At 38.0% G+C, this 27574-nt stretch overlaps 1 protein-coding gene across 1 annotated transcript in view; it reads left to right on the top strand.

The window, feature by feature from the left end:
• Positions 1-27574, top strand: part of grik3 (glutamate ionotropic receptor kainate type subunit 3) — a 95281-nt gene that overhangs the window by 33835 nt on the left and 33872 nt on the right. Inside the window, exons 2-5 of the mRNA XM_084943705.1 lie at positions 22916-23089; positions 23277-23534; positions 23625-23806; positions 26689-26742. Coding sequence (XP_084799831.1) covers positions 22916-23089; positions 23277-23534; positions 23625-23806; positions 26689-26742 — 668 coding nt within the window. The remainder of the gene's footprint in view (positions 1-22915; positions 23090-23276; positions 23535-23624; positions 23807-26688; positions 26743-27574) is intronic.

A 27574-nucleotide genomic window follows, 5' to 3' on the forward strand; every position in this document is an offset into this window, starting at 1 on the left:
ATCCTGGGACTGAGGCGCACGCCACCAGCCTACATTCAGGATTCATGGGATTAGGATAATTAGCCCCCGGAAGAGTGGGCAGACAGATGGAGAGAGAAGATGGTGGCACCTCGTGGCCGGGGAGGCAGATCCCCCCCAGTTTTTTCTTCTGTCTTATGGAAGCAAAGAAGCTGTAAACAATAGTTTTCGAACTTAGTAAAATCTAAACACAAACAGATTGCTGAATACTTTTGCCACAAAGCATTTTTTTTTCTCCCCGAGAACATATGGTTTCAGAAAGATTTCAATCTAAATTCCTCTGCTGTGGGAAACTGCTGACTAGTTGCAAACATGCAAAGGAGGCGGTGAATCTGTGCATGTCTGTATGTGGGAACAAATGTAAGGAATCCCTGTTATCTTTCAAAATGGTGCCTGCTAATGTGCGTGATGGTTGGGCAGGGTGTTTTGACAGCATCTCTGCTCTCTGCTCTGCTGGTCTCCAGGATCTCTCTGTCTCTTAATGAAAAAAGAGAGTGGACTTGTTGCAAGTCACTGGTGCAGAAAACAGATTAACTCAGCTGGGTTGTATAACAAAAGCATCACCTCAAGTGGTGGACATGAGCAGACACAGTATAAGAAGGGTGGATAACAGGAGGGAAGTTGATGCAATGTACAGCATTGTAGTATATGACCCTAATAGACATAGAAACTGTGTTTGAAAATGTGGAGGCTGTGCTATATTTGAACTCTTAATATTGGGTATTGTTTTCAAATGACGAGACTACCTGCATAATGCTGCATAATGGCTTATTTTTCTTGGTCACACTCCTCTTTTAGTCTATCCAGATGTCTTTAGGCAGCATAACAGGTTATGTTGTGGTCACGGTTTATATACGCATAGGTAAATATTGCTGGGTTTAGCCCATTTATCAGAGTTAGTCAGCACTAAAAGTGTTTGGATTTTTTGGGATCAGTTCAACCTACAGGGGATTCTGACGGTTCATGTAACATGGCTTAATGTCACAGAGGAAATAAATGTGTGACAACTGAAAAGGAGTTAATAGCACCTCTCGACATTACGGCAGAAATGAAGCAGGAAGAAAATCTGTCAAACAAACAAGAGTTATGGCTGTCACAGACGATGAGCTCAACAGCACAGTCTGAAAAATACCTAGAGCCCTAGAGCTTTATATGGAGGATAGGACTGATAAAATGTACTGTACATAAATGATAAGTTTGAATATTTTTGATATAAATATCTTTTTTCAATTAATTACATGTACTGGGCCAACCCCCTTCTGAAATGAGGCGTTTTTAGTCCCATTGCCACAGGTGTAAAAAAAAATCAAGCACCGAGCCATGTAGTCTGTCTTTACAAATGTTGGTGAAAGAATGAGTCAAAGTTGCCAGTTGACTCACTAACTGCAGAGTTCCAAACCTTATCTGGCATTAACATCAGCACAAAAACTGTGCTCCAGGAGCTTCATTACATAGGTTTCTGAGCAGGTCCTGTAGGTATGAGGTATAAGATATACAATAGCATACAAGGGATAACATTATACACATACAGTACAGCATACACAGGCTTTGTCTTTGCCTCAACATTCTCCCCTAGTGTACTGTAGCAGCATCACTGGCAATACTAATGTTACATGGCTCCCAATATGTGTATGTCCTAATGAGTTCTACCACTGGCTGACAGCTTTGGTCATATCTTTTCTTTCTGACTGTGTTTCTGTGCTTTGCGCTCCCCCTCCCTATTAAAAGCATTGGGAAAAAAATAAGTGACAGTTAGCTCCAGAGACTCCAGCGCAGTGGTGCAGCATGTCTGTAGCTGGCATCTGACAGACCACAATAGGGGGCCTGCAGTTGTGAATAGGCTGGAGTAGCAGGGGGTGTGGTGGGCTGGCAGTGAAGGAGGGGAGCCAGCAGTACAGTGAAGCCTTTTGACAGGTAGACAGCAGGTGTGAGTAAAAAAGATATACTTGTACCTGTGCAGAATGGGCTGTATCACTCCAAGTGTTTCTGCCATCACTTTTTTTTCCCTTTTCAGTTGGCTGTTTTTAAAACTGTGGCATTCAGTCGGCAGCTGCTACTCTCTTTGTTCGTTTCATGTAAAGCAATAAATCTCTCCTTTCTTCCTATTTTAGTTATGTGCTTTGTAGATTTCAAGTTGCACTTTTAAAATGTCAGAGAAAGGGTTTGTTTTTTAACAGTAATTACAGTGACCTGGTGCAATAACTCCTCAGTCTTTCAACTGTTTTTTTTTTTTTTTTGTGTGTGTGTGTGTGTGGAAAAAGCAGTGAATAAAAAAGCTGCCTTTGAGGTCACTTCATTGAAGTGTTACTGTTTCCACTCTGCAGACTGTTATAATTAGAGAGCACTCTATAGTTAAGAGCATCACATGAATTAGTTCCTGCCACATCTGAATCCCAATCAAACTGACCTTCACTTTTACTTGAACTCATAAATAAAAGCAGCCACCTCTGTGTACGGTCACAATAGTGTTTGTAAGTTGATCTTAAACTGATATTATTTATTTTATAAACAGTAGCTCAATGGATGAGGTCTTTAGTCATATATTTAATTTTGACAGACAATAAATATATTATCCTTTCATTTGTTGAATTTGTTGATTTGTTGAATTATTTTGTTGCGGAGGAATGCTTATAAAAGCAAATCAGTTCTGTTGTGTGTATCAAATGTCATACTGTAATTCACAAGAGACAACAAAGCTAGATGTGGGTCACCTGGAGTAGAGACAGGTGGCTAGTGAGCAAGCTAAACGTCTTTGTATCTCTGTAGGTTCAGAGGAAACAAAAGTAAAATGGTCCTCCATGTGTGCAATAGATTAAAGCAAAATAAAGTTACAGAACAACATGCTCACAGCTAAATTTTATCAGGACATATTGCAAAAACATGATCATTTAATATCCTGTGTATCATACCAATCATAAATCTCTTCCAGGGAGACGAGCAACATCTAGAGCACATGCATCATTTTTATATGCTCCAGTCTAAACTTAGCTTTTTTCATCTTTTGGGAAATGAATACAGACTGGCTCTTTGTCTTAACAACAGCACCTGGCAGAGAGAACAACTCTGTAGATTTTGCACAGTAGACCAATACTTGAAAGAAGAATAATTATGTCCAAATTACCTGGTAAGCAATCATTTAATTCTCCTTGTCACATTGAATAAGGATTAATTTGCAGGCAAATATTACACAATGAATTATTGAATAACTCATCTCCCAAGCCAAATTAATCTTGAGGATTGATGATGTGGATATAACCTGTGATCGGAGTAACATATTTCATGAGTCATTGCTGGTGTGCTACGCGATCACGAGGGCATTACCAAGTGATGACTTGATTTCGACTGACTGTCCCCGTTTGGATCTAGGTTATATAAACAAACGGGGGACATGAGCTCGGCAGTAGACGGAATTACAATCTCACTGAGCTCTTTAATTAAGTATGTTAACGGATTATGACAGTGCCTGAAACATTACGCATCACATGTAATGAGTCATGAACCATTCCTTTCTGATTCCTCCAGACACCCAAAATGGTTTAGCACGGTGTCCTCTAAAAGTTGAGTGAGGCTCCCTTGATGTCTGGGATTGGGACTCGGTGATGCACAAACAGCTACGCCACTGTAAAACGTGATTTTCTGCAGTCTGTCATCCCCCCTCAGAAAACTGCAATATGGACAAGGTAGAGTAGGTCATAAGTTTCTTCAAACACCATAGTGCTTCAGGCTGACTCTGCTTTGAATGACAAAATAGGTCCTTGACTTCATCCGCTCACTGGCTTTACAGCATCTCTTTTTTCACGTTTGAAGCACTGGCGTTGAAGTGACTGTTACTAAACTAGTGCTGTGTGAAAGTCCTTAAGGAAGCAAGTGTATTACAGTTGTTTCTCTGTGTGATAGTCACTTGCCTCGCCATGCTCTTGGCTCTCTTTAGGTCAGGCATTATGTTTGCTTTCGGCTCTTGATCCCATAAGCACCCTTGAGATTGGCCAGGCGGGTGCAGTAGTTGCCTCCTGGCATATGGCCTTTATTATACTCTTTTAGATTGGCAAAAGAAAACAACTGCACTTTTTGCTTTATGTGTAAGAGGCTATAGGGCTATAGGGAGGGGTCTCAGCAGTTGTTCAAGGGTGTCAGCAATATACCCAGCAGCATTGTTCAGGCTCAAACTGCACAACCCTCTCCCTAAGAAATTACATATACTCTTTGCTACTAATATTTTCTGCCAAATATGTTTTCAGGGGTCTTTGTTTTGCTTGTATGGTGCATCCACACAGGGAACCAAATGCACAAATGTCAGCATGCCTGCAGTGCAATTCACATGCTGCTTGTGGTTTAGTTGCACAATTTAAAAAGAGCTTTTTTTTGAAGAAAGGAATTCATCTGACATGATTTGCTTTACTTCTAACAGAAGCGCAATAGGCCTCATTCACTTATCACTGCACACAAAAACTTACCATTGGATTCATCAAATGTGCACAACACCCAGTTACGTTGATGTGCTCATCAGAATCACCGTAAAATTAGTTTGTACTCCCCACCTGCAGTCTGCGTACTGCCCTACCCCCTTTTTTCCTTATAAGAAAAAGCAGCCTGTAAAAAATAAAAGCAATGTCCGACTGCACTGATGAATCCAGATGTCACAGAAATATAAAAATAAAAAATTAACCGCTGTGCTGAATATTGTTTCCACTGAGACACTCACTGTCTCAATAATTGCCATCATATCAGCTTTGACATCAAACCTGATATGATGAAAAACATCTATATCATCCAGGATCTGTGGGAGCAAATCTTTTTTTTTTTTTTAAGAATAATAAGATAAAATCAAATAAGATGCCTGTTAGAAAATATATACAAAGTTAAAGCCTATACCATTTCAGTTAGAATTAAGGTCAACAATAATATAATTTTTTTTTTACATCTAACTATGAGAGTTTGTGGCTTGTAGTGCTTGGAAAAACTGTTAATAATGTAAAAAATATTATTATTGTGTTATTATTATTAATATTATGATAATATTATCATATTAAAGTGACTGAAAAAATTACTTGGATGAGTGAGGAAATGTTTCACCCACTGAAAACGTAACATCCAGAACAGAATCAGCTTCATAGCAATTATGATACTACTACTTGTATTAATAAAAAAAGGTAATTATTACGTTTAAAGCTTAATGTGTATTTAAATTTAATAAGACAGACAGACATGACTTCATTATTTATTTGTATGCATGTCTGAGGCACTTCTAAATTAGCTGGTAGACTACAAACTAATTCAAGTTAGAAAATATTGATGAATCCCACATTTGTGAGTAACACTGCATTGTTTTTAAATGAGACACAATGCTTTTTGACTACAAATTTGCCTACAACAGATTTGTTTGAGTATTTAAACGTTTTCACATTTCTTCACATATATGTAGATTCTTGGTCAGGGTCACTCCTGTCCTGATATTTGAATGAACTGTGCAACATAAACGTCATTTTTTTACTTGCAGCAAATACATTTGAATAAATGACTCGTTTCCTAAACCTAACCATATATCCGTGGTAGCTAAACCTAAAAGTAAACAGCAGGCTAAGATCAGTTAAACACTGAGTGAAATTTGAGTTAAATTAAGGGAAAATTAACCGTGGAGTCCATGGTAGTTTATTTTCTTCTGCTAAACAGTGTATTTTGCAAAGTATATTTTTATAGTGTGTCTAAATGTGGGAAACAGGTTTGAGAATTGCGATTCATTTGGGGGGAGCACTGTGGAGTTTCCCATGGCAACTGTTTTTCGTTAGGTTGTTTATTTAACTTCTTTATGTCGCTCTGGAGTGTGTGTATTTTCATGTCAAATCTGCCTGATTATTTATAAAAACCTTTAATTTAGATTTCAGTAATATTCACCGATAGACATTTTGTATTTCACTGGAGAAGCTGCAGCCTCCTAAATTAAATAATGAAAGAAAAAACATTATTTTCAAGATGTAAGAGGAGCTACAGAAAAGCTTGAATATGTGAAAGGAATGTATGGGATTAAAAACATGACCTTGACTTGACACCAACCCACCTGTGTTGTTGTGGTCAGAGAGAAATTGCAGCATGCGCAGTTATTTTTGAAACCTTTTATTAGTAAAAGCCCCACAAGAAAAGCTGTTAGCTCGGTGGTTTCAGTGGGTAATGAACTTGTCAGCTCTGAGGTTTTAGAGTTTGTTGGCTTTGTCGTTTTCTGTTATTATTCAATTCAGCACCTTGGTCACACTTCTCCCCCTTCTGATTTCTCAAGTCTCCACTTGGCCGCTTGTTTTGCTCGAGGAACACATTTTAGCTTCTCTCTGTGGACCCAAGGTATCGAATTGCCTCTCTTTCAAAATAAATAATCTGCCCCCATAATGCCCCTACTGTGTATTCCAACAAATGCTAAACAGCCAAAATGCTGTTCTAGCAAAGGGATTTTCTGTTCTTTTTCAACAGCCCAACAGTAGTATTAGACCTGCCAGATAAAAACACTGAGACCTGACTGCACAAGATGGTGAGGTTAGTATGAGGTATGGATTTGCCTAAGTCCTTTTTCACTCCATCTGAGATTTCTTGCCTTTTTCATTTGGCAGAGGAAAATGCCATCGGCTCAGGTAGCACACATTTCTCTGTAGTGGGTGGGAAGAAGTTTTTCTGATAGCCCATATGGCCTTGTAATATTTTGCAGCAGTTTCTGGGACAAAAGGAGTATAGCATCCAATTATATAATGCCCGATGTAATAACTTCTTAATCAGGTAGTAACTTTGGGCTTGAACAACACAATGTCTCACAATTTCAGAATAAAATGAGCTAGGCTGAAATAACCTCAACAAGCTGTAGATATTTCCTCAGGTTTGAAATCAAGAATTTCAATGTTGACAATATTTTCAAAGCTGGTAAATAGGCTTTACACTCTGCAGTAATATTACAGCTCCTTTATCATTATAAATAAAAAGTGGCAACATGACAACCTCCCTTAGTGTGGTCAGTTGGCAAGCGTGCCAGTCCCGAGTCGCTTAGAGTAATGTGCACTGATTTGACTGTCTGAGCATAAGAGGCGGTGCAAATTTAAACAGGAGAACCAATTAAAGACCATGCTTCCAATCTGAGACCATACTGCCAAATGAAAGGAGCCTGTGATGACAAAGAAACAGCTTCTTGGACGCCGTCCTAACCTGGTGTCGCATTCAACTTCCTGTTCCAGCAGCTTCGCTGACCTGCACTGTCTCTCTCTCTAACACACACACACAGATATAGTAACCAGCATTTTGATTAGTAACTGTAATTACATTCCATAATATAATCGTGAATACAGACTTGTGATCTAATAATTTCGCTCTCTAACTCTTCTAGTACATTTGACCTCATTTTAAGTAACATCTTTAAATTTAAAAGGAATTCATTTTTATTAAAATTTATAACATTTGGTGTGCTAGAATGTAAGACATGTAATTGTTAATGTCAATGTTTAACATTTTACAAACCAAACAAATAATCAGACAATCAGGAAAGGAACACCACGGCTTCTTTTTTATTTCAAAACATAATTTATAGTTGGTGAAATAAGAACGTAAGAGGCTGTCACTCACATAAGAAACATTGTTTGCACTGATGATAGACAGCCCTGTTGCAGGGTTCGCTGCATGATGAAAATAATAGTGTGGTGGCAGTTTTAGTAAGAGCTATAGGATTAATATTTGAAATATTACAAACTTAAAGAGCTTAAATGCTCTTTACAAAGTGTTTCCCATAATCTTGATCTTGTTTAATTATGATTCCATTAGTTTAACAGAAACTGTACTGTAAACGATCATATCAACCACTCTTGTACCAGTAAATACAGACTAAATCACGATTCCACTGCTGCCAGGTCAGTATTTCCGCTGTATTTTTGGGTCAGTGATCAGACATGATGCACAGCCTGTTGTATAGGCAATTCACATCGTGCACATGTTATGTGTTCTTTTAACAACAAAGTGTCGGATGATTGTCAGTACTCCACATGGAGCTGCTCTAGCAGGGTGCCTTGTGCATGTCAGGGATCAAAGCAAATAGTGAAGACAATTTATGCTGTGCAGCCTGTGTGACCATTGCTCAGTGGGCGAGTAGGGAGGAAGTGATGTGAGAAAGGAAGTTGTGGTACTGTGAAGATGTTGGCAGAAAGACAGTGGTGTTGTTAGGCTGCCGTTACCTTTTAACTCTGCTGATGTCACTGCAAAGCTCTCCCACCTTGAAGCATTGATCAAATATTGCCTGTGTATATTGTGTGAAAAATATGAGGGCACCACACTGTTCTTAGTTTAAAAATGTAAACATTTAATGGAAAGCTTGAGCTTTGGCCATCTGGGAATTGTTTGGATGTATCACACAATGTTATGTGAGAGCTGTAATAGCAAGGCTTTTCAAATATTGCCGTGGCATGATGAACTGTCCTCAATTTTAGATAACTTGAGTGACCTTCAGGTTAAAATGTGATAGAGACTTAAAGTGAAGCTGCATTAAAATATCTGATTTATGTCCTTTGAAGTTAGTATGCTAGAGGACTCCAAAATAAATACACCATGCCCATATAGCTGACAATCTGATATTTTTGGTTAACTTAATTGAGAAAAACAAACAAAAAAAATCATACATTTTCCAGAGGATTCCCCGTGGTCTTTATCAGTGCCTGTATAATGAAACACATAGTTAATGGGTTTGTTTAAAATGGCCTAATGGTGTTCTTGGTCTGTGTCCAAAGATACTCAGAAAAGCAATACAGGAATAATTTTAGACGTTTAACTTTAGGCCGTATATTTTTGTCAAGGGCACTGATCTCATTAGAATTATTCCCATATGCCACAGACTGACGTTTCTTTTTGTGCTTTGGCTTTTTGACTCACAAGTGTTTGCTTTGATTTCGATTTCACTGCAATCGGTGGTGCGAGGGAACTTGGCACTATGAACAAAGATCAGTGATGAGACTCGTTGCACCTGTCAGAGCTGACCAGATCAGGTAATGAGGAAAGTCCCTCAGGATGTTAACGAAGCCATTAAGCACTCATGTGTGAAACTGCGAGGAAACCGGTGTGTTAAATCGTAGCAGCCAAATTAAAATTCACTGCACATGGCACTGAAATGTAAATATCCTGCCTTTGCAAGGATGAGCTGGCCTCTTTCTTCGTGCTCTAATCGGCTTTGAAAAGACGGTGCAAAGTGCTTAGGAATAATGCTTGTGCTCTGTGATAAAAAAGACAGCTTTTATTATAAACCTACAATAGTCGAGCCATGTTTGAAAAAGAACTAAAATAAAAGCTTTGTGCATTTTGCATTTAGAATAAATGCCTGTCATCCTGGATTTAACATGTATGCAACAGTTTGCTCGCACGGTATCTCTTAGTTATCGGTGTTTCATTGCAGAGGATGATAAAAAAAATCAATGGCTGAAGCTGCACATCGATAATTTTTCACCCAACAGAAGCAGAGATTATAAAAATAAAATTAATAAACCTCACATTATTTGTTTCATGAAACTGCACAACTTGCCACTGAGAATGTGTTTACAAGAGAAACTTCATGTAGGCTGTCAATCACATCGCGCACTCAAACAAGGTGATTTACATACAGTCATGAGGGAAATGTGCTTTGAAGCGCATAATTAAGACGATATTTTTAGAGGGTTTTTTTGCAGTTGTGAAATTTTAATATGATGAGTTACATTTGACCTGTAATACTCTAAATTTAGATTCTATAAATGCTGAAAATGCCACTCAGAATGTATAAGTTAATATCCCTCGGTTCACTGGTCCTTCGCATCCGTTGCTCCTTGCTCTCTGCTAATCCCCATGAGTACATATCCCACTGTACACGCCCTGAGGGAAATAATCTCAAACCTCATACCACCAGAAGATTTGGAGAACGTGGATAAATCATGCGCCTAGGGCTTCAATTCAGATGTGTTAAGATTGGTCTTGTTCCACAGGATGCATACACTCTAACAGACACAGTGAACTTGAATTTCGATTTGAGTGCCTCCTGTCCCAGAAACTAGCCAGAGGTGTCCCATATGATCTGACCCGCACCTCCTACTCATTTGTCTACATTAACTTTGCATGTGTGGTCCGTCCAATCTAAAGTGGGGCAGATTTATATTTAGACGCACCTGCAGCCTGACTTTGAAAAGCAGGGTGACTCTTGTCTTCAGACGGTAGTCGAAATCACAGCTCTAGACCAATATGGGTTTATTGCAAATATTGGCTTTGACTGCTACTTTCGCATAAGTTGCGCTGCAATCAAATTCCATTTTTGTTCTTTATTGAATAAAAATGCAATAAAGTATGTCATAGATGTTTATTGCATTTTGGAGAAGTAAAGCAAGAGATTATAAAAAGATACTTACATCCTGCTTTCATTATGCCACTGGTAAAAGACACTAATTTCTGTGGGTGGATGGGTGGGTGAGTGACGATAATAGCACTGTCAAAGAGTTTTATATGAAGCTGAACTCAAACTCGTGTTCTCATTATGTTAAGCATTAAAGCAACTAAGTGGTTGTCAAAGCTTCATGGTAATAAGGTGGCCTAAATTAAACAATTCCTTTTCATTTTACTATGGACTTTGAAGCAGCTTGCAGGGATAAACACAGGCCTTCATATTAATTGCGCCGTCAGTTGCAAAATCAATGTCAAATACAAAGCGCAATTTTTGTTACCCAGAGTAGTTCTCTAACCTTCCACTGTGGAAAACTATACATCTAACCCCAATGGTGTTTTTAACCCTAAGGATAAGTCAACTGGTCTGCAACAGGTTTGTGACAGTAACAGTAAAATGTACCTTCAAAGTGCCGCTAATGAAAATGAAGCCCCGGAGCCCCGAAGTGACCAGACACAAAGAATATGAACATAAAACACCACAGTGAAGCCTTGAGGTGGAACGTTATCACGTTCAGCCTTCCCTGCTGCTCTTTTGCTGACGCTCATCACTTTATATTGATTTTAACATGAAATATAGTATGATGGAAGCTGTGTGAGAATAAAAAGTGATTGTGTTTGTGTGGTGGAGAGCATGGCATGCATATATAAAGAATGCAAGAGGCTACATTTGTGATGGAATACGATCAATAGAAAGGGAGGTGGTGGGGGGTAGATGAGTAATAGAGGCTAAGAAGGTTTCAGCTGTTCATATTATATCAGAAATGCTTTTACAACTCTGGAAAGGTAACAGGCAAGACTGATTTAAGGTAATGCTCTGTCCTTAGGAGTCCCAGGCAACAAATGTAAAATACCATCATCACATTTTAAGGTATCTTCTGTACCAGGAATTGGTTCCTGTAGGTTTTTGATTGGTACATTGTTGCAACATGCCAACCCCAAACACACACACACACCTTGCTTAGAAAGTGATCACGTTGAAATGAATTTCAAGACTGTGTTTTTGTCACACACTGCTGTCGTCTGCCTGAACACTGTCTCACTCTGCTGCAGCGGTTGTTGAAATACTGTTGGAATCACTCTATTTTGCTTGCCTGGCAGGTAGAGCCCCCTTACTTCCACACTTACTGAGATTCTTTTTTAAAGCAATCAAACTGAGAAAGGAAATTTAGCTATGTGGTTATGGGTACACACTCTGTATTTCCAGATCTAATTCTAAACAAGTGGCACTCTGCAAAAGCAAATCCTTATACATGTATAATACCTGCTTGTTTGCATTGCGTAGCAATATTCACACTTCCATGAATGCTACTGATGACATACAGCTATTGAAAAAAAAACAACAGAAAAAGCCGGAGAGGGCAAAGACAGGCAGTGGAATAAGTATGGGGTTTGTGTATAAGCTGGTGTATGTGAAGCAGCATTTCCTAGGCTCAGCATCATATTGCAGTCAGGATAAACAGATTAGTGTAGGTAAAGAAAAGGCTCAAACACAATAATATAGCTAAAGTGCAGCTATTATTTTTGTATTACACAGGTCTATCAGCATTTTCATCTGTGACCAGTTGAACAGACATAGCAGTGTTTGTACTGTATTTTGCAGCCAGAAAAGAGGAGGCGGCCAAAGCTTCCTGGTGAGTAAGCTTGTTTAGGGTCACGATCAAATTGCTTATTGACAAATTTAGCAAAGGATATAAAAGTATTTATCTTCACGTAAGTCAACTTTAAAAACACACACACAAAAACCCACTTTCAAAAACTGCATTCACAGTGTGGCGCTTTTTGTGCTGTTGGCCACCTTAGCATCCCACTGTGACAAAATGCCAAGGCTGCAGGTCTGCGCAGTTTCTGCCACCATATGTGGACAAAGAGTGGCTGTGGGTGAGGAGATGGATGGGGTAGGGAAGGTGATGGACACAGGTAGCTTGGCACAGCTCAAAGCCTACATCCACCTGGCATTAGTTACCATTGTCTCAGTCCCTGTTTTTCTGGCATAGCCTTTGATTGAACTGGCTGTGAGGTGAGGATTTGGCATGGGGAAGGTTTTACCTCCATGATAACAATAGACCACAGACAGGGGAGGTGGCTGTTTGTATCGTGCATTGTGGAACAGCATTGTCTAATGGAGGTTCACTGTGCATTGTGCAGCGTTTCTGGAAAAGGATTTGCAGTTTGTAAAAGGGCATCTGAGCCCCGCTGCTCGGTTTGGCTAATCAATTCAGTGTCCTCGCTGGGTTGTCCCACAATTGTCCTCATGCAGTATGAGGCAGTTTCTCTTTACTAAAGAACCTAATTGACACAGCCAAGATTTTATAGCATGCAGGGACAACCATATATCCATTACTTTTAGTTTGGTTTAAAGGGAGGGGGAAAAAATGGTATTTTCATTGCAAGCACGCCCCAGCACCCCTAATCATGACCAGGGTGCCCTGTACGGTGCAGAGCACAGGCTCCCGCCCTGACAGATTATCCGGTGTGAATGTTTGGGAATGATAATGAGATCAAAACACCTCACTAAGCTGGAAAGAGAGGGTGGAGACTGGAGAGGGAGAGGGAGAAAGCTAGCAGGAGCAAGCAGGGAAGAAGGTGAGCGATAGCTGCGATAAATTGCAGAAGCAGAACCACTTGAGCATAAAATTAGATTTTACAAATGTGTTGTTACCTGACAGTTCTCTGACAGAGGAGATATCACAACATTATAGGGCTGCATGAGTACTACTAATCGTATCAAATAAATAAGAATGCCTCTCAGCTGTGATAGAGCTGGAAGGAGATTCAATGTGGACAGTGATTTACAGGGAGAAATAACATAATTAAAGCAGCCTTTCTCATTATGGACTCAAAACATTAGAAGCCCAAATTCAATTTATATGGTAATATACAGTATCGTGCTGTGTGAGAGCTTTACATGTTATTGCATATTTGTCCAAATGTTTTGACACTTAAAACATGAATCTTTCTAAATCTTTTCTAAATTCAAGGATTCAAGATTTCTCTTCTTGATGAAAAAAATGTTTCTATATGATACAATGCCAGATATGTAAACATCATAAGAACTTCTTCACTTTTCATGTAGTCATATGGTGAAACGTATGGAGGATGCTATTGCCTTTTAATAGTTAAAATAATCGATTCAATTTCACAAATCATACTATGTGCAAAGAAATATAAACACGCATTCTACATAATGCCATTTGACAAAATAATTGTTTATAAGTGGCGGTTACAATAGTAAGTTAAATGCATCATTAAGGCAACAATGGAGTCTGAATGAATCAGTTTGAATGACAAATAGAAGCTCTAATTCAAGTCGGCTTCACAGAGACACAACGTGTGTGTGAGAGACGAGTCACAGAAACAAGCTTTATTTACAGTATGCTTCAAGGAGAAAGAGTCTATGAGTGTCAACCCATTGCAATATAAATAAATATAATGAGAGTTTTCTATCCCCGAGGTGATAAATCTGTGGGGAAATATTTTACCGCATGTTTATTGCATGACATTACAAACAGATAAAGATTATCTTAGCCATTACAATCCAAAGGTCTTCACAGTCGCTGAATAATAATGAATAATAATCCATCAGACATTAAAGTCTACAATTTAGTTTCAGTTTTTATTCGTTTTAGGTTAGCTGCTATTTTTAAAGAGAGTTAAAGCCCCGCTGTCAGATTTACATATATTTTTCAAATCTTTTAAACAATGTTAGATGTTAATCCAAATTTTGATTTCATCTTAAAATATCTGTTTTTGAACACCAGCAATTTTATACATCTTGCTGTGTCGTTGTTATAGTACCTGCTACTTGCACTAGTATCTCAAATACTGTGGCAAGTAAAACAAACGTACTGTTGTGGTTTTCAAAAAGAAGCAAAAATATTACCAGCTCAGTGGCAGAGTTGCTAATTTTTTCAAGGTTAACAGGTTGATAGGCTAATATTACTATTGTGCTTTGATGTCAAGTTTTATTTACTTAAATTTTATTCAGTCTTTCTTTTGCAGAAGCTTTTTATTTTAATGATTTTAGCACACAGACAAAAAATGACAAACTTTTATTTTATTTTCTACATTATGACTTACAGTTCTCTGTGTATTAGTATTATTTTTATTAAAGGTAAAAGACATGCATAAATAAGAGTATAAAGCCACTGATAACTAGAAGTGTTGTGATCCATATCATCTTCCTTTAAACCTAACTCCATAACTGTTGCTGTTGCTGGAGATAAATAATTAGTGGCCAAGTTTAACAGATGTTTCAGATAACATTTTAATAGCTAATTTGTCTTTTGCAGTGTTACACTGTGTCACTTGTGGCATTTTGCACTTAATGTGCGTGCCACTCACATGCACATCACTATCAATTACGCTCATCAGTTTTAATTCAACACTATCAACAGTAATTACTTTTAAAATTGAACTGTCGACATGTTGTTTAGCACAATAAAGAGCCTCAATAGTCGATATTCTTCTGTTTCTCTGCTGCAAACATTTAAACCTTTTGTTAATTTGGTGAGTTTGTTAATAATTACTTTATCGACAGTTCTGTAAAATAACTTACACCACTTATTTCTGATAAAGATTAGAGAGGGACTAGCGCATTAGTGGAAAAAGTAGGGAAACAGATTGAGAGGGTTGCTGATGAACTGCTGCACTGACACACATGCTCACACTAACACCTACAGGTGATCTAAAGTCTGATTCACTTGAAAGCCATTTGTTTGGACTGCGAGAGGAACCCTGAGCAGTGAGGTTAAACCCAAGTGAGCATGCAGAGGAGAACCATAGCTAAGATCAAACCCAAAACTGTCTTGCTGTGAGGTGACTTTGCTAACTAATGAGCCAACATGCTGCCAGACATCATTAATTAACAAGCGCCCTTAATTTCCTCTCGTGATACTCATCATTGATTAAATGTAACAGATTCCTGGCCTGATTTATTTATTTATTTTTTGAATTGTGTGTTATAAAATGGAGCTTTGGCTAAGTTAACAACTGGTCTTGGTATTGTGTAACAGTTGGCCTCTAGTGTTTTTTGATTCCCATAATTATGAACGAACATGTTCTTCCTCAAATTGGCTGCATTTCTGAATGTTCATGATGAATTGTGTGTGTTTTCTTTATGCTGGTCATTGTTTGCTGCCATCATTGTGAAAATGAGTGTTGCGGCACATCCAGGGAGACAGGAAGCTATTCACAGGGATATTGGGAATCCCACCAGTGAAGAGAAAGTACAAAAGAGCAACTCTCAGAAATCCAGTGGGCGAGCACACATGTATCCAAGAGCATAATGAGCTAGTCTCATTGTTTGGGTTTCTGCATTGGTTTGTATGTAAGCAAGGAATTTTATTTTAACAGGCACAACATATCCTGCAATATGGTCTTCATCCTACAATCATATCTATGTTCTACTATTTCTACAATGGTATAACATCGAGAGTGAATATACAATAGACTAACCTTCTTTACTTATTCATTTTAAGATTAGTTTGATTTGGGATCAGTGAAATTAATTTAAATAATATCAGCTTAATATGATTATAGATAAGGTTAGTAGGTGCCTGCCTAGACCTGTTCAGTGTTTTTTTTCGTTTAGTTTTTTCATTCTAAACAGTAATAACTAGCAACCAGGATTATTTAAAAATCCTCCCGCAGTGCATGTGAATAAATTCCTGGAGTCAAAACCCCATGAACCTTGAAAATTGAGCTCTCTAACATGTCTTTAACCTTCTAGTTTGTCATCTATTCCTAAGTTTAACTGAGTACTGGTTACTTAAATCTTTCTTAAACTAACCAAACAGCATGCACAAGAAAGAATAAACAGTCAAAGTGAAACTGCAATGCAAAAGTCAGGTCTTAAATTCAAAACTGAAAGAGCTTGCTCATCATTAGCAGCCTACTTGTAGTTTGAGCAGTCTGCCTACCTGCAAAGTCTTTGGGGATGGTAACGGCTGATAATGGCCATCAAATGGGCTGACAACATTTGATACAGGTGACCCCAAAAATAGTTGGTTGTAACTGCTAAGGTTTTACCTCTGTAGTTAAAAGATTTTGTACACACACATCTGAAAGGGAAAAATGTGTGTTGTTTAAAGAAAAAAAAATATGCTAGTGACATTTCAGTTAAAAGTAAAACTTTGTGATAACTGGAGAAAAATGCATCTAAGCCTTTGGTTGTTTTCTGCAAAAAGACATGAACACTGATGTTAATTTTGCACTGCAAACAAATATGACCCCAGTCACTAAAAGAATGAAATTACATTAACACACAACAACACAAAAGTGTGTCCAAGTAGTCCAGTTTCATCAGATGTGGGGAAATTGGTGCAGTCGGTAGAAACACGTTACACTCAAAACGATTTTACTGCCAAACGGGACAATGTGAAACTTCCACTTAAAAAATTGGCAAAATGCATCAAACCGAAACAAGATATAGAAAGCAGACCTCTTTTAATGTATTTGTTTTGGCAGACTGTTATTCTTCCACTTATATCACATTCTTAAAGTCAATAAATGCAGTAGATGATGAAAATATGTCTTTTCAGTGGTACCCAGAGGACAACTAAGCTGGTTTGCAGGCAGTCTGCCACAACACAACAGCAGAGGGTGGGTTTATGCTTGTGCATTTGCCCACATTGTTTGTGGGCACATAACATGTGTGGCTTTCATGCTACAACATTGATTTTTGCAAGGGCATGTACAGCTGAAATGTGAAACCTCTGATTCTGACACTGCACAGCATGTCTCTGTCAGTTCCTTTAGGCCCTGCAGAAGCCGCTGTACCCATAGCTTCTGTTTATGATTAATTCCTGAGCTGTTTTTGCATAAAGGCCAAACGATTAAACACTTATGTTTATTTTTTTAGTCATCAAGCCCACAACAACCCCCAGTCACTAGGGGAAAAAATGTGCATTCCCCGACTGGCTGCCGAGTGATTTCTGGAGGTTACTGGACGTTGCTAGTGCTGCACTGAAAACCTGTTTGCTCAATAGCAGATTGCTGCAGACACACCAGAAATGGAGAGCCTCCACCTTCAAAGAAAGAGTTGGACATGTTGGTGGCAACGGTAACGCACAACTTTTACTTTGATGGCAAACATTTTCTGTTCAGCTGAACTGAATTTTTCTTCAGTGGTCTTTAAAAGGATTTGGACCTATTATAACGTAATCTCTTTTAATAAGATAAAAATGTTGCTTGTTGCAATAGAAGCTAATAAGAATCTGTAACTTAAGGAAGCTATTAGAAAATAACTTTCACAGTGCCACTAATCGATGGGAATTAATAAGAATATAAGTGATTCAGATTCCATTATCGATATCACTTATTGATTTGATTCCTTTATTGATTCTCATTGGCTCCGTTTTGAGAGTCACCACCATTGCTAAGCAGCAGTAAAGAAATTACATTCGTCCAAATTAACTGCATGCTGCGGATCAAACGTTTGTGCGTTTTTGTTGAGGTATTTCCCCTCTTCGCCGTGATCACTGTTACTCAAAAAAGTCATTTGATACACATAATACACAGAACACTTTTCTTAAAAGTAATGCAGTACGTTACTCCCGGGAAAAAGTAATTTGTTATACTACTCGTTACATGACTTTCATGTTGCCCTGTTAAATAGCTGAAACACATTATCTCATAATGACCATTTCCTAATATAAACCCGAGGCTACAACCCCACACATCAACACAAATCCCTAATGAGGACACGCATCTCCAAGATCTTGCTCTTAGTAGAATACAAAGCTGACCGCACAAAGCAAAGATGAAAACCAGACAGATGAAAACTGACTGCTCATCTGCTTGTTAGCTGTTGAAGTTCAGGGTCTGGCTGCTGGGGTAGGCATTCACTTAGCTTTCACTCTGGGTTCTTGGCTAGCTTAGCATTAGCATGCTGTCTTGGCAGGTAGTAGCAAAGAACCGAAGTTGTGTTACCAGTTTGGTGCGGTTGTTTATGTCCTGGATGCAGTTTACCACTTTACTATTTAGCTTGTCCTTTTGTGCAATAAAAATAAATGTCTATATCCACGTTCTAGACTGCGTAACTATTTATGCAAAATGAAATCAGCTTATTGTAGCGCAAGTGCAAGAACCGATAAGTGGGATCATTAGGCAGGCAAGAAATTGGACTACCAGACAAGTACAAGAACCGGTTCTCAGTTCCCATCTCTAGCGCCACAGATGAAACACTGTCAATCCCTAAACTTACTTTATTTTTACTTTTTCAGCACCACTGCTAGTTATGCTTGTTTTTGCTGTCAATACACCACTAAGTTTGGGTGATCTAGTGCCATGTGCATTTTGCAATTTAAGTTTGAATCACTTGCTACAAATACATAATCTTGTGGCTTTTCAGTGCAGCTGATCCACAAAGTCCTCAAAGGACAAATTATGGAAACAGCTGCAATTAGTGGCTGATTTATATATTGTGATAGGACCTAAGAGACTAATTAAAGGCTTTTGTGTTCTTGTCTATTGGAGACATGCTAATTTGAAGCCTTTTGACTGAGAATCACAAGAACAAGTCTGAAATTCATGCATCTCAATTTGCACACACCCACTGCAATAACGAACATTCAGTGTAGTTGTTAAAATGGGAACTTGCAAACATGTCCCTAATATTCGGATGCCTGCATCATTAGAGTAAATTCTGTATGATGCTAAAAAGAACTGCTTGTCCCTTATCTGATGGAGTTGTGGGAGGTCTTGTGCATTAAACCTTGTTATTGTGCTTATGGTAGATTTCTGAAAACGGGCAAAACAAATTATCTTCTGGATTTTCCTTCCAAGGAGCAGGTTTTCCCCTGTTTATTAAATTTGTTAGAGTGCTTCTGAGCAATGCACATTTTATCTTCTTAACAGTCAAATTACTATATACTCCAGCAATTACTTAATGTACTCTAATGAGATTTCCCCATGAAATGGAAGGATTCATTTATTTTAATGTGACGCATTCTACCGGGTAGGTTTATGCATCACATCCCCTTGCAACTCACTGAAACTTTGACTCATAAATATTAAGATGAGCTTGGCTTTCAGAATTGCCACTCTGGCCACAGTAACAGAACTATATAATTGTGTGATCCAGGCACTGGGGATCTTTTCAGGGGCATCAGTGGGTCACAGGTACCATTTCTAAGCTAAGCTCTCTGCAGCCAGGTATTCTCTAGGATTAGCAAAATACCTTGTAAAAACAAGCTGGCAGGCAGCATTTGTGTGATAGACGAAGGGAATCCAAAATCTCAAACACATGCTGCAGAAAAAAATATGAGGTAAAATGAAATGTATCGCTTTGTATTCTTGGCCCACTGGCTGAAATCAGGGATGTTGCAATATACCGGTATGGGCGATAACTGGAAAATACAAAATGAAAAATTGCTATGAATAATCGATTTTCAAAGAAATAATTGGTACTGGAAAAAAAGCATATGATAACATCGTAAATCATTCAGTGTCACTATGTTTATGGTTGCAGACTCAGTTTGCAGTTTATCACAGCTCTTTTTTCAGTAACTACTCTTCTGCACCATCAGCCTGTCTATGCAAGTTATTAACAACATTCATTTTTCTCCTACACATTGGAACAAAATTAGTTCCAGTAACAAAGCCAGTACGCTAAACTGGACCACTTACACTACATTTGCTCTGCTGCAGTCAGGCTGTTGTTACATTGCTGAGTGAAGCACCCGAGATGGGCAACTGTTAACGACTTAATTCTTAATTTGATTACTGATTTTCTTTTTATTTGCTCTTGCTACGTCTCCTGCTCTCTCCATTCCAAGTGTTCTGAGCATATGCTAGCTGCTTCATTAATCTGTGCTACTGTGTCTACATTTTATGGATGGACTGAGTCCCTGCAGTCTGATATATATTTACACTACCAGTCAAAATCTTCTTATTTAATGTTTTTTCTCTATTTTTACTACTTTCTATATTGTAGATACGCACTGAAGAAATCAAATATATGATGCGAGATATATGAAATTATGTAGCAAAGAAAAAATTGATAAATAACTCTAAATGTGTCTTTTATTTTATATTTTAAATAAAAAACATTAAATAAGAAGGTGTTTCCAGACTTTTGACTGGTAGCATGGGGGACTCAGTCAGTAAGAATTTGAAAAAAATAAAATAAAATTTTAAAATTTTAAAAAAGCTATAATTATGATATGGATTTTAAGTGCAAATCGGAGATCATGACAGCCCTAGGTGGCCAATTTTAAACTTTGTTGTATTTATTTGTTCATTGCACTGTAAATAAATATTAATATTAATGTTATGTTGTGAATGTTGTAATGTATGTGAATTGAATAACGCATTTATTGGTAAAAGTATTTCACTGTTCAGCCCTCGTACTGAATGCTAATCATTGTGTTTTTGAATCTGTAAACTGAAATTTAACTGACACTTGATTATTCACAAAATCTGTTTACTATTGTCAGACTTCGTATCTTCAACACTGGTTAATAGTCCCTTATTAACTGGATATCTTAAGGGGCTTGACATTAGCATCGACAAATCCAGCAGCTTAAAGAAATCCACTAAGGTATATTATTTTAATACAAGCATGAAATAGAGATGTATAAAAGTACAATAAAAGAATAGGAGGAAAATAATTAGGCACTTTCAAATGCTCTGCGGCATCACACTAACACAAAGCAATTTGTTGTTCCTCCTATCATTTCCTGATTGAATTGGAGCGTTAACATAGACTGGGAGTGATTATTAACTGATATCAATATGAGCCTGAGCCTTGACTCATACACACTATTAATATGCAGCAGAAAATACTTTAAAGGCATCCTCTATTGGTGTTTAGACGTGTGTGATCCCGGTGTTTAAAAAACCAAAAAAAGACCTGGTTTTGAAAGGTTGTCTGTATATCTGAAATGATGGGCATAAAGTTAAACTTAAGCACTGACATTTGTAACTTTTGATGGTGGTGAGCATTTTTTTTGTTCCAGAATTGACGGAAGATGGCAGAGACTTTTCGCTTTGTTACTGAAATGGATAATATGATGAGAGTGGAGGTGGAGGAGCCATCGTCTCCATAAGCTGATGTTCCTGCAGGCATCTTTGAAGAAGCTGTCTAAACTGTCTTCTTTAAGGCTGTAGCCGAGACACGAAGGGACTTTGCTGTCTTACATTTGACAGTTCATGTTTGTTACTGTACCAATTACATATAAATCGAAACGCTTAAACTATTTAACATTAGATATGGCATGCGTTAGCTTGGAGGGGTGTTGAATTAATGTTTATATGAATCCCAGTTAATGGAACGCAAAACACAAATATTAACTTAATAAAATGAGTTTACAACAGAAAGACTCCAGCACCAGCTTTTTTGTTATTTCTAATTGTGTATTATACAAGGAGTAGTGAAAAGGTGGATGAAAGAGGGATTTCAGCTTCAGTCTATCATGTACATCTAGGCTGCCATAGCCTGCTCTCCTTCAAAGCTAGGATATCGTTCCCCCTCTGCCAGCATCAAAGATCTTAGAATACCTTAATTGCCCATATCTCCAGATCCACTTTTTTGCTGGGAAAAACATTGCACAGTTTACAATGCATGAATGTAAATTTACATTGGGTGTATAATTTTAAGTAGCAAACTGTGATTTGTGCAGGTAATGAATGCAAAACTCCCACTTTTCTACTCCTTTACTTGCAAAGATGAACATTAAAGAAACATTTATCTTTACTTCTGCCACTTAACAGAATATAGAATAAAACCCATTGGTTGATAATGCATGTTACTAAAGGCAGGAGCACTTTCTACATTTACAACCAGTTTTCAGGGGACTGGTATTAATTTTTAATTGAATGATTACATTTTTTTTCTTTTTTAAAATGTTTTGACACCAAAAATCCATCCTGATTCTATCGATCATATCAAGAAAAAAAGGTATTCCAAAATAAACAAAAAATACATAATATACAGTAGTGGATGTAGTGCAGGATTACCTGTCTGATACACCACCGTCTAAAGTAATACTGGACTTTGATGTTCATACAGACATGTTTGCAACTTTAGAGCAGTGGTCCTGGCCATCTGAAAATGGGAAAAATGCTTTCCTTTGAATTTTATGTAAAAGAAGAGTGCCCAAGTCCCGTTATCTGCACCAACAATGTGGTATTCGGGCGAAATAAAAGGATATCTTAATGGAGAGACAAGAGCCTGAGATATTCTGCTGCCCTGATGAAACAGCCAAACACACACACACACACCTTAAATCCATTATGGCTTTGGACTTCAAACAGATATTGGGTTTTTTGCGCATTTCCTAAAAATGGAGAGAGTTGCTCCATGTTTGCTGAACAAAATTTTATATCTCACGTAATGTGCACTTCTCCCATCAGTATGCGTCCTAATATTTTTTCCATTTAGTCCTACCTTAAATTGTGTCTGTCTTCCTGCTGTTGTTTTTTGATTAGATATCAGACCAGTTGTTGTGGTCCTTACCCGTCTCTCCTTTTTGTTTTTCAGGTGGAATTTTCGAACAAACAGACGGACCTGTTTCGCTCGTCAGTGCGGAGGAACTTGCCTTTAAATTTGCAGTCAATAACATAAACAGAAACAGGACTTTGTTACCAAACACAACATTAACTTATGACATACAGAGGATTAATATCTATGACAGCTTTGAGGCATCAAGAAAAGGTGAGTAACTTGTCTCACATTTATTCAAGGATTGTGACCACAGTGTGGATGAAGGCAGGAATCTGGTTTGTCACACTGTCATTAACTTCATATTAATCTGTGTTTTTGATTTGAGAATTCCCAAATTCTGCTGTGACAGGACATAAGTGAGGTTCTTCTCAAGCTCTTGTCCCTTTCTCCTCTTCAGCTTGTGACCAGCTGTCTTTAGGCGTAGTTGCAATATTTGGGCCCTCACATAGTTCATCATCGAATGCCGTGCAGTCCATCTGCAATGCACTGGAAGTGCCGCATATCCAAGTGCGGTGGAAACATCACCCTATGGACAACAGAGACACCTTTTATGCCAATTTATACCCAGATTACTCATCTTTAAGCTATGCTATCCTGGACCTGGTGCAGTTTCTCAAATGGAAAACAGCTACAGTTGTATATGATGATAGCACAGGTAAACAGACTGGTATATTATAACATGTTACTTCAGTTACTTGGGGTATATGTTATATGATCATTTTTGTACCGTTTCTTGTCTGATAAGGTCTTATAAGACTACAGGAGCTGATAATGGCCCCGTCTAGGTATAACATCCGACTAAAGATCCGCCAGCTTCCTCTCGACACGCAGGATACAAGGCCTCTTCTCAAAGAAATGAAGAGAAGTCGGGAGTTCCGGATCATCTTTGACTGCAGCCACCACATGGCAGCACAGATTCTCAAACAGGTTAGTGTATTTATAAATGGTCCTACTGTCAGATCTCGGAATGGGTAGAGAAATGAAAGGATGCGGTCCTGTTCAATATATTAATTCCCATCAGATTGGTTTTGATTTAAGTTACAGAGGATTACACATGGGACCGGGATTGAAGAACAGTAACAGAAAATGCACCACTAAAAATAAGACAGCAGCAGCTGCTAAGGAGTATGGGGATTTCCGCAATTACATTATTTCTTTTTTACATCAGTGTGATTCTTGTGCCCAGAACACTGGTGCTGGTTCCAAAAGGGAAGCACAAAATGGACACAGCACTGCTTAAGTGCTCGTCCCAAATTTGGAACCGCTGATATGAGAGAGACTACAGGAATTTCATCAGCGAATGAAGCCCACAAATTCTGTCTGCAATAATTTCCTTCCTACAAAAATTACCCCAACTTCAGATATATGAAGGTACATAATGTTCACTTCTGAAATCTGTTGAAGGTGAGCTGGTTCTCAATAGGCACCAAGGCAGAACTGACTCAGCCTGCACCAGCGTAAAATTGGTAGAAAATAGGTGAAATTGAGAAAACTTGGATATTCGTTTCATTTGGAGGACATTTGGAATGATTTTCTTGTAATCATGAGCGGAGACTGTCAGTGTATCCGTTTTTTGGTTTTGCCCATTAAATATTTACGAACTAATACGACATTGTGAATTCCACAAGGAAAAAAGAACAAAATCCACATCCACATTCTTATTCTGTTTGCTAAACTTTTAACTACTCAGAGAAAAAAAAATGCGATCTGAGAAGTTTTATTATCAAAACTATATATAGTGTGTTTTGATTCTAATGATTGTCAGTCAACAAAGAGCTGTCACTATGATGTATCATGCAGAGAATATGTAGGTGGTCTGATGCTCTTTGGATGTCAGGAACAGGCTGGTGGATCCCTCCACCCCCACCCCTCATTCAGTTTGCTGTCAGCTTCTGTTAACATTTTGCCAAATGCATCATCTCCTCAAAAGTTATTTGAATAACTCAGTCCACCCCAGTTATTGAGATCTAAGGTGACATATATTCGCTCTTGGCCAGTCTGCACATCTCGCGCAAAGAAACCTGTGTCCTCTTGAGAGAAGTGGTGAGAACGCTATAAGGCAAAAAAGCTCCAGACAGTTGTCTTCCATGACTGAGCCGGCCAGAGCTTTTACATAGAAATAAGGGCAAACTACATTCATTGCTGACTGCCTTTTATGTGCCATGGATCAATTAAAAAAGCTCCTTAAACGTGCATCTGTCAAAGTGTGTGCTGTACTGTATAGTACTGTGACCTTACATATAAAACGTTATTGTACTTTGCTGTGATACATTCTACAATAAATTGTTTGTGAGAATTTACTTTACAAAAAGTGCATTAGACACAAGTGCATCATATTAACTGTCAATCCCAGGAATTCATCCAAGCATTATGTTCAGTATCAATTACATGTCTGATATTTTTTCTTTAATTAATAGTTGGGCCTTTAAAATATCAGAAAATAGCGAATAATTGCTCATCGTAAGTGTCTCGAGACATTAGTGATATATTCAAATTGCTTGTCACATCAAAGAAAACAAAGAAAACACTGATGAGATATAATTTAAGACATTTTTACTTGAGAAATTACTAAAATGATCAGCTGATCTTTTTTTTTTTCCTCTTTCATATGTTGACTGACTGGCTAACCATTTTACCTTCGATAAAGTCAGCTGTACATACTGTCAGTTTGGTAAATCTTCTTTATTTGTAATGCACGGAACAATTTTTAAATAGAATGCAGTGTGATTGTCACTTAAAAATTGAAATGCAAAAATTTGAATGGATACCATCTGTGCTTTGATTAGTTGGCAGCATTCACTGTATTTATCAGCTGCTATTAAGGCAGACTGGTCCATTTATACATTTACAAAAAGGTTGCTCCAGACTAAGATAATGAGTAAAAATGAAAAGCATTGAATTCATTTGTAATGAGACTTGAATCAGGCCATTCATCATTGCAATCTGGATGATGCGACTGAATTTTACTAAGCTTTACACTTTACCTCTGACATGCTTTATTGGAATCATTTCTTTTGTCATAACAAAACACTCAGTCCTGTTTTTCTTGCAGCATTCTCAGATTTACAGGTTGTCCTGTCGTCACACTCGTCAGACTGGGCAGGCAGATATAATAGAAGATTGCCAAAATAAAGAGTAAAATAGAAGGCTGACAGAGTTATGCAGCACCGGGAAAATTACAGTTATTAATGAAAACTCCTTCTTACACTATAAAAAATAAAATAAAATTTCAATGTCATGTGTTTGGCTGTCTATAGATGCAGAAATAAATTTGCTACCACATGAGCATAACGTCTTATTTACATAACCTTGGCTGTTTTTTTTTTTTTTTTTTAAACAACAGATGGTACAATTAAATGGAAAACACAGCCACCATGGGAATGTAGTGCCTTTGAATGTAGATGGAGTGAAACAAGTGGCAATGATGGAGTGTTCAGATATGAGGCAAAGATTACCGAGCTCTTTTGATTGAAAGCTCTCTTGTCTGCTGGGATAACGTCACATGCCTCAAGGCATTCCAAACCATTTAAATGCATAGAAAAGCATCAAGCCATTCTGTAATTCTGTGGACCACATATGGTGCAGAAATCCCAGCAAACGGCAGCAGAATCTCACCTGCAAAATTAACAGCATGTTGGTCAACATGCTCGTTAAAACCTCTGTCTTTTCGTGCATTCCTTTAGCATTGTTTATTCTGACAATGCCGTTGATTCTAAAATGCCCTGACACGACACAATTACAGTCTTCTCTGTCCCGTCTCTACTTATTCACACCTTTCTTTTCCATCTTCTGTCTTCATATCCTTTCAGGCCCAGACCATGGGGATGATGACAGAGTATTACCACTATATCTTCACCACTCTGGTAATGTACCACGCTTGTTAATGCAAATAGAGTCTCGTTTGTTCTCATCTTCCCACCACTTGAGTTTTTGATGAATAGTGGCTAATTGCCAATGGAGTTTGGATCCAGTCCATAACATCAATTTTGTTTGACAAGCCGAAGGCATAATGGAGTCTTCTATTTGCTGTAGTAAACACTTCGCTTTATAGTAAAGTCAACAGAAGTCTTTGAGGTAGCAGCATGGGAAGAAAAAAAAGGAAAACAAAAAAAGACAAACAAACAAAAACAAAAAAACAAACCCAGCAGATTGAGATTTAAAGCTGAATGTGACTTTCAAGTTGGTACAATCATTGTATATATTAAACACACACACACACATATATATCCTCTTATGTACTTGCAGTTTATGCAGTCAAGCAGCCAGGTGATAGTCTATATCATTTATATTCGAGAACTCAAGAAACAAAAGAAATCGCTGCACGAAGAAACAATGAATGACTGACTGAAAGAATTTAGGTTGATCATTTAGATATGTTTAACAGCTTTTGAGTATGTAACTGTTTCCCTCCCATCATGAGTATTTTTAGCTCCCGCTCTGATGAAATGATCTCATCTGACTAATACTAGCAGACCCAGCAGGGTACCATTGCTGCTCCCTACTGCAACCCTGACTATCTGGTGGCTGAATGAGAATGAATACCAGCGTGTTCAGTGTTGTTCCTTTCATTCCCTGTTATTGTCTTTGTTTCTGCCTCCCTTGTGCACTCCGTCTCTCCGGACTTGACCAGTCTGTTGTGATAATGCAATATGACATAGCGGTCCAGGCGTGATGTGTGTCATCTTTCATGCTCAA

This window comes from Perissodus microlepis, chromosome 11, assembly GCF_051167445.1.
Source record: "Perissodus microlepis isolate ML-2025 ecotype Zambia chromosome 11, ASM5116744v1, whole genome shotgun sequence".
NCBI lineage: Eukaryota > Metazoa > Chordata > Actinopteri > Cichliformes > Cichlidae > Perissodus > Perissodus microlepis.